The 13,087-nt window shown below is 42.7% G+C and overlaps 1 protein-coding gene across 1 annotated transcript in view; it reads left to right on the top strand.

The window, feature by feature from the left end:
- Positions 1-3,454: 3,454 nt before the first annotated feature.
- The window catches only part of LOC119715708 (ankyrin repeat, SAM and basic leucine zipper domain-containing protein 1-like), a gene marked incomplete at its 5' end in the record, with an annotated part of 33,647 nt that continues 24,014 nt past the window's right edge, over positions 3,455-13,087 (top strand). Inside the window, 2 exon segments of the mRNA XM_038175105.2 lie at positions 3,455-3,662; positions 9,362-9,473. Of these exon segments, the coding sequence (XP_038031033.2) occupies positions 3,455-3,662; positions 9,362-9,473 (320 nt within the window).

Below are 13,087 nucleotides of genomic sequence, written 5' to 3'. Positions count from 1 at the left end.
GACCCCCCCGCTCTTGTTTTGGGGTCCCCATGCTTCAAGAGGCTGGGGCCCATTGGATTTGGGGTGCCCCCCCTTTTTTAGGTGGACCCCCCTTTTTTAGGAACCCCTCCTTTTGCGACACCTCCCCATTTTGGGGTACCCCCCCACTTTTGAGATAATCCCCCTATTTTGAGCTGCCTTTTGGGGTTCCCCCCCGTATTTAGGATCCCCCCCTTCTGCCCCCCCCAAAATCTGCCCCCCCCGCGAGTTTTATGTGTAAACAAGAAGATTCAGAGAAGGAGCCAAGTTATGCTCCCTATAATCTTAATATTGAACTGGTGGCTGCAGCAGTCACTCCAGGAAGGGGGACAGGGACTGTAATTAACACTGTCCCTAAAGAAGGATCGTACTCTAGGCTCTGGCAAGAATTAGAACAAGGTAGAAGAGATACTGAGAATTTTGCCTTCCCTGATACTAACGGTACTAACACTGACTGTGTATCCTCTTAGGTGAACTACCCCCTCCTCCTTACCAGCAGAGAGGTTAGAACTTTTCAGAAGGAGAGGAAGTCTTTATTCGAGGACCCCAACAGCCTAGTTGAACAATTAGACCAGTTCCTACGATCTGATTTATACTCTTGGGGAAGGGAATTATGTCTATAAGTATGTTGTTTACAGGGAAAGAAATGGGAATGATCAGGAGGAGAGCTGCTATACAAGAATGGGAAAGAGCTCATCCTCCAGGACCAGGGGTAATACCGGCAGGGCAGAAATACCCACTTGCCAATCCTGGCTGGAATAATAATAGTGTGCAACACAGAAATCATATGAGAGACTTGGGGTCAGAATGAGAAAGTACTTGGGGATGAGACCTGAGGACCCAGTATCCCAAGGGCTCTTGAAAGGTCATTGTGTGATTAAAGCCTGGCAAAATACGCAGAAAATGCTTCAGAAGGTGGGGGGATGTAGTGAACAGTCACTGGGGGACCCTCCTGTGGGAGGCCCTGGAGGTGTGTGTCTGGAGGGGAGATAAGAAGGAAAAAAAAAGAGCAAAACTAATGGTATTGACAGTGCAGCGGGTAATGAGGCAGAGGGTTGGAGAAAGAGGAAGAAAATCTTCAGGGGGAATCAGGGCCAGGATGGAAAGGAGAGGAAGAGAGATGAAGAAATAGCAGGCAAAGAAGGCTGCCTGTGTTGTGGCCCGAGTCCTAGCAGAGACAGGCAGATAAGATGTTTTAAGTGTGGCCAGGTTGGCCACTTCGAATAGGAATATCTGGAGTGGAAAAAGGAGGAAAGAAGGAAAATGGGATGAAATATGCTATATTGATATGTTGTTTCAGTATCTTGGAGGGAAAAGGTATGGAATTAAGTTGGACCCTGACTGAGCCTTTGGTGCTGGTATTAGAAAAGTACGGGCTGGAGAAAGATAAAGGAAGTGTTAAAAGGGTTGCTGAAGGTGTTAAAGGTGTGGCGTGTAATATTTAACAGAGCTGTTTGAAGTTGAATGAGCATGGAAAGGGGATGTAGGCATTATCTAAGTAACAGTCTGGAAGTTTTGGTATATTTGCATATTTGCTGTGGTGTTTGTTCAGTTTCCCAGGCATCGGGGAGGGGGACGGTGGGGGGGAACAGCCTGCTCCACCAGGGACCTCTCCAGCGGCCACAGGGGGGCTTCGGCTCCAGCGCCTGGAGCGCCTCCTCCCCCTCCTTCTGCACTGACTTTGGTGTCTGCGGGGGGGGGGTTTCTCGCTCTCCCAACTGCTGTTGAGCAGCAGGCTTTTGTTTGTTTCTTTGTTTGTTTTCGTGGATGTGCTCTCACAGAGGCACGGACTGTATTGCTCATGGCTTGGCTCTGGGCAGCAGTGGGCCCCTTTGGGGCCAGATGAAATTGTCCCTTACCTGCCACGGGGAGGCTTCTGGGTTTTTCTCACGGGGGCTGCCACTGCAGTTTCCTACCCCCCCCCTCACAGCCCCCGAACCTTGCCATCAAACCCAATCCACTGGGGAACAGCTAGGTCATTACTGACTTGTAAAGTATCAGGGATTAAATCAACTAATGAAACCCTAAAAAGTGATGGGGGTAGAAGGGGCTGGAATAACAGTGCCACTGTTGGGGGATACCAAGCTGAGACCAGGGGATAAAATGATCACTGGGTAATTATTGTATGTACCTAAGGCAGGGACTAACTTGTTGGGAAGGGATTTGATGATTAAATTGGGCATTCAACTAGTAAATTATTAGACTGGAATAACAGTGTTATTAATGGAGTGCTCTCTGGCCCTGAGACCAAACATACATGTGTATTCACCTCTGACTGGAAAGACCCTGAAATGGGGGTGGAAGCAACAATATAGGTGGACAATTTTACCTCAGGGGTTTACAGGGCCACCTATCTATTTGGATAAGTTCTAAAAAAAAAAAAAAAAAAAAAAGATTTTGGAGCAATTACAACCTCCCAAGGAGGTATTAATGTTAACAAAAATGTGGATCGTTTTCTATTGTCAGGACAGGAGAAAAGAGTTGTGAAGAAAGCTACTAACAAGCTATTCGACTTTCTGGGAAAGCAGGGCTTGGGAGTATTGAAAAATAAATTACAATATGGAGAAAGAGAAGTCAGGTATTTAAGGCATCTAATGTCTGAAGGAAAACAGAATAAATGCAGAGAGGATTCAGGGAATTGTTGAAAATTAAGAAAGAACTAAAAAGATTTAAAAGAAAGATTTTTTTAAGGAATCAGGAGCCATGAAGTCTGAAGGAAAATCGATACTCCCTGATGGGAGAGAAATGCTGAATAAAGTGATAATGAGGCAAATATTAACTGTTTTACATCAGAAGAGTCATTGGGAGGTGCTAGCAATATGTGATAAGAAAGTATGTCTGTGTAGGAATATACACTTTAGGGCAGCACATATGTAGAGGATGTACCATATGTCAAAAGGTAAATAAAAAGGTCTGTAATCCATCTAGAAGAGGACGGGAGCCAGGGGTTTGACCTTTCCAAAGTATACAGGTAAACTTTACTGAGTTACTTGTTTGTCCTAACTGACCATGTGACTAGATGGGTGTAAGCTTTACTGCAAGGGTTAAAGCAGGCCTTAGAGATCGAGTGGGATTTTCACAGCCCCTGGCACCCCTCCTCTTCTTGGAAGGTGGAGCCAATGAATCAGACATTAAAGAAGCAATTAACTAAATTAGTGTTAGAAACCCAACTTCCTTGGGTAAAATACTTACTCCTACAGGTTTAAACAGCACCAAGAAAGGATATAGGAATTTCACCATATGAGATGCTGTTCAGATTGCCGTATCTGGGCAGAAGGGATGAGATACGACAATTCAAAACAAGAGAGTTTTCTTAAGAACTGTATTCTGGGGTTGTCCTCTTCTTTGTCATTTCTCAGGACCTGTGGGTTGTTGGCTCAAACCCCACCTTTGGAATTCCCCATTCACCACCATGACCCGGGAAATCGGGTCCTGATTTGGACCTGGAAAGAGTCAACTCCAGCCTGAATGGGAAGGACAATTACTGACCACTGAAACAGCCGTAAGAACTGTGGAAAAAGGTTGGACTCACTATACTCGAGTGAAGGCATCCGTCGACGCTAGTACCTGGGTAGCTGTTCCTACAAAAGACTTGTTGGAAGTTGAAATTGAAGAGAAAAATCTCATAGTGGACTCTGAGCAGGGTAAGAGCTTACAATTGTAAACTAACCTTTTATTTTCACAGGTAACTAATGAGTGTAACTTGTGATTGAGAGAAAGAACAGACCTATAGTGAATTGCAGTGCTCCCAAGGGGGGGGTTGTTATAGTAGTAGTGTACATCTTATTTTTTGTATCGATAATTATTTGGAAACCTAAGGTTTAAAAATAATGACAGGGAAAAATTGATTACTAATTTTGTTTTTAGTGATTCTAGGCCTCAGAGAAGGCCTTGGTCAATTGGCAACTTGCAAAAGGCATGACCAGATAATAGCAAAAACGGGATACCCCATCAAAATATGGGTGACTGTGACAGAGGGTTATGTACCACATTCTGTCACGTTTGATGTTTGTGAGGTGTTAGCTTGTGGAGATTGAAATGCCCAACGACAATTGAGCAGAGAGAACAAATAACTGAGAGAGACCCAACAGCCAGATTGAGAATAGCTGTATGGAAACAATCCTCTATTGCCATCAGAGAAAGGGAGAAACTCAAGGAGAAAACAGGAGAGAAAACAGGAGGCCCTCTGAAATGTGGCAGTTCAAACATTTGAGATTCAAACAGGGTATGGGGATGTGAACGCCTGGATAGAATGGGTCAAATATACCATCCAGAGTCTCAACCGTAGCTACTGCTATGCTTGTGCCTCAGGATGACCGATTGCCCAGATAGTGCCCTTCCCATGGGGGTGGACCAAAGACTCCCAAGGGATGCGATGTATGATTGCATTGGAGCAAGAAAAGACTGCCTGGGGAAACGAGGCCTGTAAGTCTCTCTTTGCTGTTCCTTGCATGTTAGCAATATCGCGGTTCCCCCTGCATTCTCTACAGCTATAGGTAACTATACAGCTTGCCTCTCACGGCAGGGTGTGAGTGCTACCTGGCATCTGGGAGAATTTGCCTTGTGCTACCAAGGACTTGATGGGAAACTGCTCAAGACTAGAGATCCCCAGGGCAGATCTCTGGTGGTACGGTGGAGGGAAGATCTTACGGTCCACCCTACCATCAAATTGGGGAGGCACGTGTGTACTTGTTCAATTAGCTATACCCTTCACCCTGGCATTTGAAAGAGAAACATCACAAATACCCAGAAGAAGTAAAAGAGGCTTAGGAATATCATTTGATGACAGAGTATACATAGATTCTATTGGGGTACCTAGAGGAGTTCCAGATGAACATAAAGCCAGAAATCAAATTGCTGCAGGGTTTGAGTCACTGTTCTGGTGGGTAACAATCAATAAAAATGTGGATTGGATTAATTATTTCTATTATAATCAGCAGAGATTCATCAATTATACCAAGGATGCGATGAGAGGAATCGCTGAACAACTAGATGCCATCAGCAAAATGGCTTGGGAAAACAGGATAGCATTAGATATGATGCTCGCAGAGGAAGGAGGTGTGTTTGTGTGTGTAATACTGAGCAACCATTGTTGCACTTACACCCAACAATAGTGTCCCAGATGGCTCGGTAACAAGAGCATTGCAAGGGCTTACCACCCTTGCCAGTGAATTGGGAGAAAAAGTAGGCATATTTACAACATTGATCGTAGTTGTAGGAGTTTTGACAGCCATTGGTTGCTGCATTATCCTCTGTGTAAGAGGACTAGTACAGTGGTTAACTGAAACCGCACTATTGAAACAAATGACCATGGAGCTACCACCTTACTCAGATAAGGAGATAATGAGGAGATGGAAAGCAAAGAAAGCAAAGAAGAAGAAGAAATCTATCAAATTACACCTTAGAGAAAGGTTTTACAAAAATCAACAGTTTATAAAAAAAAGAAAAGGGGGGAATTGTGGGAATAGAAATGTTGTTTTTGCAGAGTTACATTGTTTAGAAGGAGGGAATGTGGTACTGAGATATGCTTACAGTGATAAGAAAGTTTAGCAGGCGACCTAGTAAAATGCAGACAACCAGACTCCTTAGGACAATTAGGTGAAAATCACGGTGTCAAGTCAAGTCAGATAAGGGAAGAAACATTACCACTTCAAGCAGTAAAAATGTCAAAAGAAATTTGAAATTTAACAGGCCAGCAACTGAAGGCCATGCATTGTTTGTGAAGCATCAGATAGATTGTGAACCTGGATTACCCACTCAGTGGGGAAACAGGGGAGGGTCCTGCCATCAAAAGGTGTATCAACTTTGTTTTGGAACTAGTAGATGCTCTCTCCTGCTTGTGGGGCGCCCGCCATTGCAATCGCGAATAAATTACTACTTCACTGAGATCCTCGCCTGAGCCTAAGTTATTGGCTACGGAGTGTTTCTCACACCCATATTTAGGATTCCCCCCACCTGCCCCCCCCAAAATCTGCCCCCCCCGCGAGTTTTAGGGTCCCCCCCATATTTCAGTGCCCCCCCCATTTTTCAACCCCCACCCCCCAACATTTCACCCCCCCCCATATTTTTTATGCCCCCCCCTTTATTTTAGCCCCCCCCCACCGTATTTTCTTCCCCCCCCCCATTTTAGGACCCCCCTTATTTTACCCCTCCATATTTTAGGGTCCCCCCTGTGTCTTCCCCCATTTCAGGACCCCCACCCATATTTCAAGCCCCCCCCAAACATTCCAGGACCCCCCCCCATATTTCCAGCCCCCCCCAATACTACCCCCCCAATATTTTAGCCCCCCCCACTTCACCCCCTTCAAAATCCCCCCATTCACCCCAATTCCCCCCCATACTCCTCCAACCCCCTCGTTTTTTCCTCTCCCCCCCCCCAGTTTTTTTTGCCCCCCCCCCCCCCGGGGTGCAGGATACAGAACATCCCCTGCAAGCGGTGGAACCTGGACACCCCCGCGAAGAAACCCCCAAATTCGATGGCCAGTAGCCCCGCAGCCAACCCCAGGGCGCACAGCAGCCTGGGGGGGGGGGCACACATTATTTTTTTTGGGGGGGGGTGCAGGGTTTTGGGAAGGTATGTGGGTTTTTTGGGGAGGGGTATGGGGTTTTTGGGGTGGTCACGGGGTTTATTCAGGGGGGGCACAGGGTTATTTTGGGGAGGGTTAGTTGTTTTGGGGGGGGCAGGGTTTTTTTGGGGGGGATAAATGGGGTTTTGGGGGGGAAATGTTTTTTTTGGGGGGGCACAGAAGGTTTTTGGGGGGGCCATGGAGGTTTTTGGGGGGTGTCAGAATCCGGGGGGGGGGCAGGACTCTTATGGGGGGGGGGTCAGGGTCCCTATGGGGGTATTGGGGTCCTCCTGGGGGGGGCAGTGATGACCCCATGGGGGGGGGTTAGGGTGTTTGGGGGGGGGTCAGGGTCTTTGGGGGGGGTCAGGGACCCCATGCGGGGGGTTGGGGTCCTCGTCGGGGGGGGTCAGAATCCTTTTGGGGGGGGTCAGGATCCCTTTGAGGGCATTGGGGTCCCCGTGGGGGGGGGGTCAGGATCCTTTTGGGGGTGCTGGGATCCCTGTAGGGGGGGGTCAGGATCTTTTTGGGGGGGTCAGCGATCCCATGGGGGGGTCAGGGTCTTTTTTGGGGGGGGGTCAGGATCTTTTTGGGGGGGGTTAAGGAATCACGTGGGGGTGTTGGAGTCTCCATGGAGGTGTTGGGATCCACATGGAGGGGGGTTCAGTGGCACCTTGCTGGGATCAGGTTTCTCAGCTTGTTTTCTTGTTGGTTCGTATAGCGAAATAGTAGCTAGGGCACAGCTGAGCATTGTCCAGCCAGGAGCAGTCTTGCAAGCGATTGATTCAGGTCAAGCCAAATGTGTTCAGTACAGCTATGCCATCCCTAAGTGGCACTAAATGTCATCAGTCCTGGTTGTTCTGTATGAGCTGGCAATCACGCGAGTGATCCCGTACTAGTAATGTTAGAACCTTATAATCCTAACAACAGCTCTGCTGTTAATCACTGTTTGTCACGTTTCAGTTCTTCTTTGTAAGCTGCTCGCTTAATTTTACCCTAATAGTGGAATGAACTTTGATAGCCACGAAGAATGAGGAACTAATGGTAGCATTTGCTGTGTGGTGGCATCAGAATGTAGCATCTTGAAGGAGTAAATTCACTGTCTCTTCTGTGTGTGTTTTTTTTTTTCAGCTAGCCTGACCACAGACTAATCTTTTACCAGTCTCTTACCATTTTTTCTGTGCAGAAGAGAAAGCTGAGTGTTCTGAGGTGTTTCTTCTTCTGCTTATGTATGACCTGTAGGTAGGCCAGCAGAAATCAACTTCCCACCCTTTATCACTATTTTAACTATGGAATATAAATATAACTACAGTTTCTTCTTAAATGTAATTCCCAGATCAATGATGTTTATTGCTATCTTTTGTTCAAAGTCCAGCCAGCTTTTCAGTGCATGTTATTATCGATGACCAGTTTAAATGTTTAGAGCAAGAATCTGTTAGTGAATTAAATTATTTACTGGAAAGCTAATTACTTACGGTTAAGGAGTGACTCTATGAAACTTACTTTTTCATTGAATACACTGATTTATGCATTCTACAACTTCTGTATGAGAAGGTTGAAAGTTGCAGGTTGGTCTATAAAAACCTAGGTGAATTTAAACACAAATCTAAGGTCGTAAGTTGGAGAAGTCAAAGACAAGAAGTTGGGAGAAGCAAAGAAAGTGGAGCAGATTGGGGTGAAGTATATAAACTTCTCAAGTTTAAATGCAAAAAATATCTGATCTCTTCTGAAGAATAAAGGTACTAGTGCATACGCAGTCCTAAGATTTCGATAAGAAAGGTAGAAAATATGTTGTAACACTTCAAGGATCGGTCTGAAGTATGTACAGTTAAAATTATACTTGTTAAATTGCTGAAGGCATGTTTGAGCTTGTATGTAAGTTTGTGCAATAAGCGAAGTGGGCAGTTGTTCAAATGACAGTCTTCTAAGCCAAAGAGCTTGCTAAGGTCCTTGAGGTGTGATGTTTTCCACATACCTGTAGGAGAAAAATAGGAAAGATCTCCCCTGTTCTGTGGGCGAACAGCAGTGGTGTGCAGTTCTGATCTATGAGTAAAGGTGGCACGTAACACTCAGCTGCCTTTGGAGCTGGAGCAGAGAAACACACCGGTTCCTCATGATGATTTTTTTACGTATTGTGGATGTGGATCTAAGGAACATACCTCCTTTTGCCATCTTCTTCTTGCCAGTACTGCACAATAGTAGTCTAGGTTTGTAAACTGTTTTTCTTTTCCTTCATCCCTTTAATAAAGCCTTGTTACTTGAACTGTCCTTTGTATGGACCCCTGTTCTCCCTACAAGTGATGCTGCTATGTGTTTTTTAAAAAATAGTTGCATGCACTTTTTTTTTTTTTTTTAACTGTTGCAGTTAACTTCAGTAAGATGTTTCTTCATTTGGCTGTGTTTTGGGGCGAGGTAGGGAGGAACAGGGATTGAATCTCATGGTGTGGACCAAGATTTTAGAAACAGATACCTAAATTTAAGCTCCTGCAGGTTTTTTGTTCACTACCTAAGCAAGCATCCTCACCTTCAGTAGTGGTAGATGCTCTACTAGTCTCATTCACTCCTGTCTTTGTCTTCTCTTTTTAGATGCCTTCATCTTACCTGATAATTCTAGTGACTTTTAGTGGAGGAAAAACAAGTTTCTTACCTTTACAAGTTTCTTAAATCTTAGTTATCAGCACCTGATAAACAACTCTAGCAAATGTAAAGGCTTTTAAAGGAACTTTTGGACTAGCGTAGTGTTGGTGTATGCAATTTTCTAACTGTACGTTTCCAAACAGATAAGTACACAGTGCTGATGGCAGCATGTGCTGCTCATGCTTCAGAGGAAAACATCTTGAAGACTGTGGAACTACTGCTGTCAAGGAATGTCAACCCTAACCTTACTTGCAGGTACAAAAAAAAGTCTGAACGCTGTATTATGTAATATTACTGTAGAGACATTTTTAGGTTTAGTTGTTACCACTTGAGATGATGTCTACTTCATTAGCTTTTTGTAACTTTGCTGCTCTCTGTATATACAGAAAGATTAGTGTGCAGGTGTTTTTTTCTTCTAGTATAGTCATTCACCTGAGTAAGCGTGTGATCAAATTTATCAAATTTAAATGTGTGTGTGTGTGTGTTGTGTTTTTTGGTGTTTTTGTTTGTTCTGCTTTTTTTTTTTTTTAAATATAATTATTTTAATCCCTTTGGTTGACAATAGTGTAAGCACAGGAAATATATCCTATGATTTGGGAAAGGCAAATTTCTTATTCTGTATAAGGATGTGGCTTAACCCATCAGTTAATCGGTTAATTCTTTAAATACGTTCAGGCTTTGCTTTTGAGCTTTTTGCAATTATCTAGCTATATTCCTTACACAGATTCCCGTGGAAAAAGTAAGCTTCTGTGTAAATAAAACAGTTATTCTAATGCAAGCATGCTTTAATCTCCTTTAAAAAAAAACAAACAGATGACAGTTTGTTTCTCAAATTACCATGTCCTGTCTCAGCAGTCTGAAGCAATGCGTTGCAAGCTGTCTGTACTTGCATAGGCTGCTGCAGTGATTTGTTTTAAATCATGAAGAAGGCACTTCTGGGCTGATCCATGATGAAGTATCCTCCCTCTGCTGGAAGAAAAAAGCTTTTTGTTTAGTTCAAACTGAAACTGTTTGTTTTTCACTTGACTGAACTTACTTTTTTACACCACAGCTTTTTCACCTCTTTACCACCTTACCTAAAATAGGTGGACTGTGTAGTGATACAAAAAGAACAGAATTGGAGGCCTGTGGGTTCTTATTAAAATAATTCCATTAATTTGCTGGGCCCTGACCCTCACTATAATCGTAGTACTGATAGATGGGGAACAATAATAATAATAATAATTTATTTACAAAGTTATGCTGAAGTGGCACTGATCTACAGCACCAAAATTAAATGCCCCGTTCATTCTTTATAGGCTAAAAATTGCTCGTGAAAGAAAACTGTAAATTCTGAAATAATTACAACTTACTGCCCTCGGATAGCTGGGTATTAAAATAAATGTCTTGCCTGAAAAAATGGGGGAAATCTTTCCATTATACAGCTTTGCCCTGGGTGTTTGAAAACAAGCTAAAGCTGAAAGTTTCCACTTAAAAAGGCCTTTGGCTGAACTTTGAAGAAAAAAAGGTTGGCTTCTGACACAAGAGTTGGGAATTTTAAGGGCAAAACCCTATTTATAAACTCAGTGTGTGTTTTGCATAGTTGATCTTATTTATTTACTGTCTCTCTTTGTTCCCTAAGACCTTGTGCTAACATGCGAGGTAATTCTGGAGTAGTACCAGATCCAGTGTCCAGTTGTGGTAGTTCTTGCTTTCTCAAATGAAAAGGTAACTGACAATCCAAAATGTAGCATTTCAACCAAACAAAAGTAGAAGTTAGATGACAAGAGCTGGATTTTTTTTATTTTTTTATTTTTATTTTTTTTTCAAAAATCTCCCTGCTGCCTTTTTTTCCTTTCCCAGTATTTGACTTCATGCATACTGCTCCATTATTAGAATTGCTTAGGCAGTTTAGCTGCTGCTTTGTGGGGGCTTCTTCCAGTGTGTTCAGAAGCACTGGGATGAAACCCATCAGGATTCTGGGAAGATCATGAAACTAAACACATCCTCTGCATGGCACTCAGGTCCTGCTTCGCCTGTTCTTTTAGATCAGAGTGTTCCGTAAGAAGACGTCTGAACTGTCAGTGAGTTGAGATTATCATGAGTCTTCACTATGTGATCAGTTCACTGCACGTTAAGAACTAAACTTTGCATTATTGGGTTATCTCAGTACTTAAAAAACAGCGATTTTAGGAATCTTCCCTTGCATCCACCAGCAACTGAAATGTATGTGAATTCACAGCTGAAAATCTATCTGTGGCGTAAGACAGAGTTTGATACTTGTTCTTTGTTGATCTGGCAGTGAAGCCATATGGATTGTTCTTTGATTTCACATCATGTGGAGGTGATAAACAGGAATTTGAACGTTTTTTTTGACTAATTCATGAAGTGTGCATGATGAGGCAGAAGAGTGCTAAAAAATAACCTGTTATTTGAAATGCAGTCTAAGAAAGAAGACAAGTTTAAGAGTGGATAGGTAAATGGTTTCTTTGCAATAGAATAGAATACTAAGGAGAAAGTACTAAGCAGAGTAACTTCTGTTATTTTTGCCGAATTAAAATCGGGAAGTAAATACTGGTGGCTATAAAACCAGTTTTATTGAGAAGGTAGTGTATGAAAGTAGAAGTGCCAACTGCAGAGTTTTGAAAGACAAACAAGGTATTGGATAGGTGAAATGAGAAAGCGTTGTAAGACCTGCTCTTATGTAGTCTTTGCAGAGCTACTGTACTCTGAGTGCTTCATCTAAGTGAAGGCTAGCTTGAGAAATTAAATGTTTTGATCTTGTACGATTTACCTCCCACTTGCTCTCAAATGTAAATGATATACTTAAGCCTTTTGTAAGGCCTGGAAATATTTAAGCAGACTCTTTATTTGTTTGGTTTTGTTTTTTAAAAACTTCTTTTTACCTGCAGTGCTTTCTAAAAGGTACACTGGTTTTATTAATATTAACCTGTGACTTCATTTTAGACAGAAGTAAAAGGGTATCACCAACTGACAAGTAAATTACAAAACAGTTCCTAGGAGTGTATCTCATGGGTTGTTTAGTAGACCTGGATTTTAATGATGTTACCCTCCAAATTCTTGTTTATTTAATTACAATAAAAGAAATCTAATGACTTACAGGTAAGGACAGTGTTTTGAGTTGATGTTTCATGCCAATAGATTTTTGTTGAAGGACATCAAATAGGTGAATGACTGCAACTTCCTTTATTTTGAAATAAGCTCTTTGTTGCATGTTCTCTGTGGGATGTGTGTGGCGTTTTTTGCCTCAATCTTAAAATTTCTAGTATAGTTGAGTCCTGGTCAATGACCAAGACTGTGTTTGTTTTAAAATGGTTATGAGTTTTGTGAGTGGAGAAAATCTTCAAAAAAGGTTTTCTGTTTGCAAGTACTGTAACACCAGAATTTTCTCCTGTCTTGTTATAGTTGTGTTGTTGTGAAGATTAAAAATTGAGATGGAAACATACTGTTAGGTACAGCAATACATGCACGTTAAAATACAGTCACCATTCAGGTCTGGTGTTAAATTGCCTACATTTACTCCAAATGTAAGCAGAAGTGAGTTGTTTTAAGGAGTATCAAGAAACTGCTTCACAATGGAAGTTTTAGACTACTTTGCTCTCTTGAGAAAATCGTAGAACCATTTAGTTTGGAAAAGACCTCTAAAATCATGAACTCCAACTGTAAATACAGATGATAGTGGGAGGGTAAAATTTTCACCTCAGTATTGCCCAGGTCACAAGGTAGGTCCCTCTTCAGGTTGCGTAGACAGAATAAAGCAATTGTGTAACACCTCAGTTTTAGCAAGATATTTATGGCTACTGATAAGATAGTGAGTCTGCATGGCTGCATAATAATTTAAAGGCCTTGACGTTATCGCAGTTAACTAC

The sequence above is a fragment of the Anas platyrhynchos genome, chromosome 37 (genome assembly GCF_047663525.1).
Source record: "Anas platyrhynchos isolate ZD024472 breed Pekin duck chromosome 37, IASCAAS_PekinDuck_T2T, whole genome shotgun sequence".
Lineage (NCBI taxonomy): Eukaryota > Metazoa > Chordata > Aves > Anseriformes > Anatidae > Anas > Anas platyrhynchos.
This window is presented reverse-complemented; position numbering and strand designations above follow the sequence as displayed.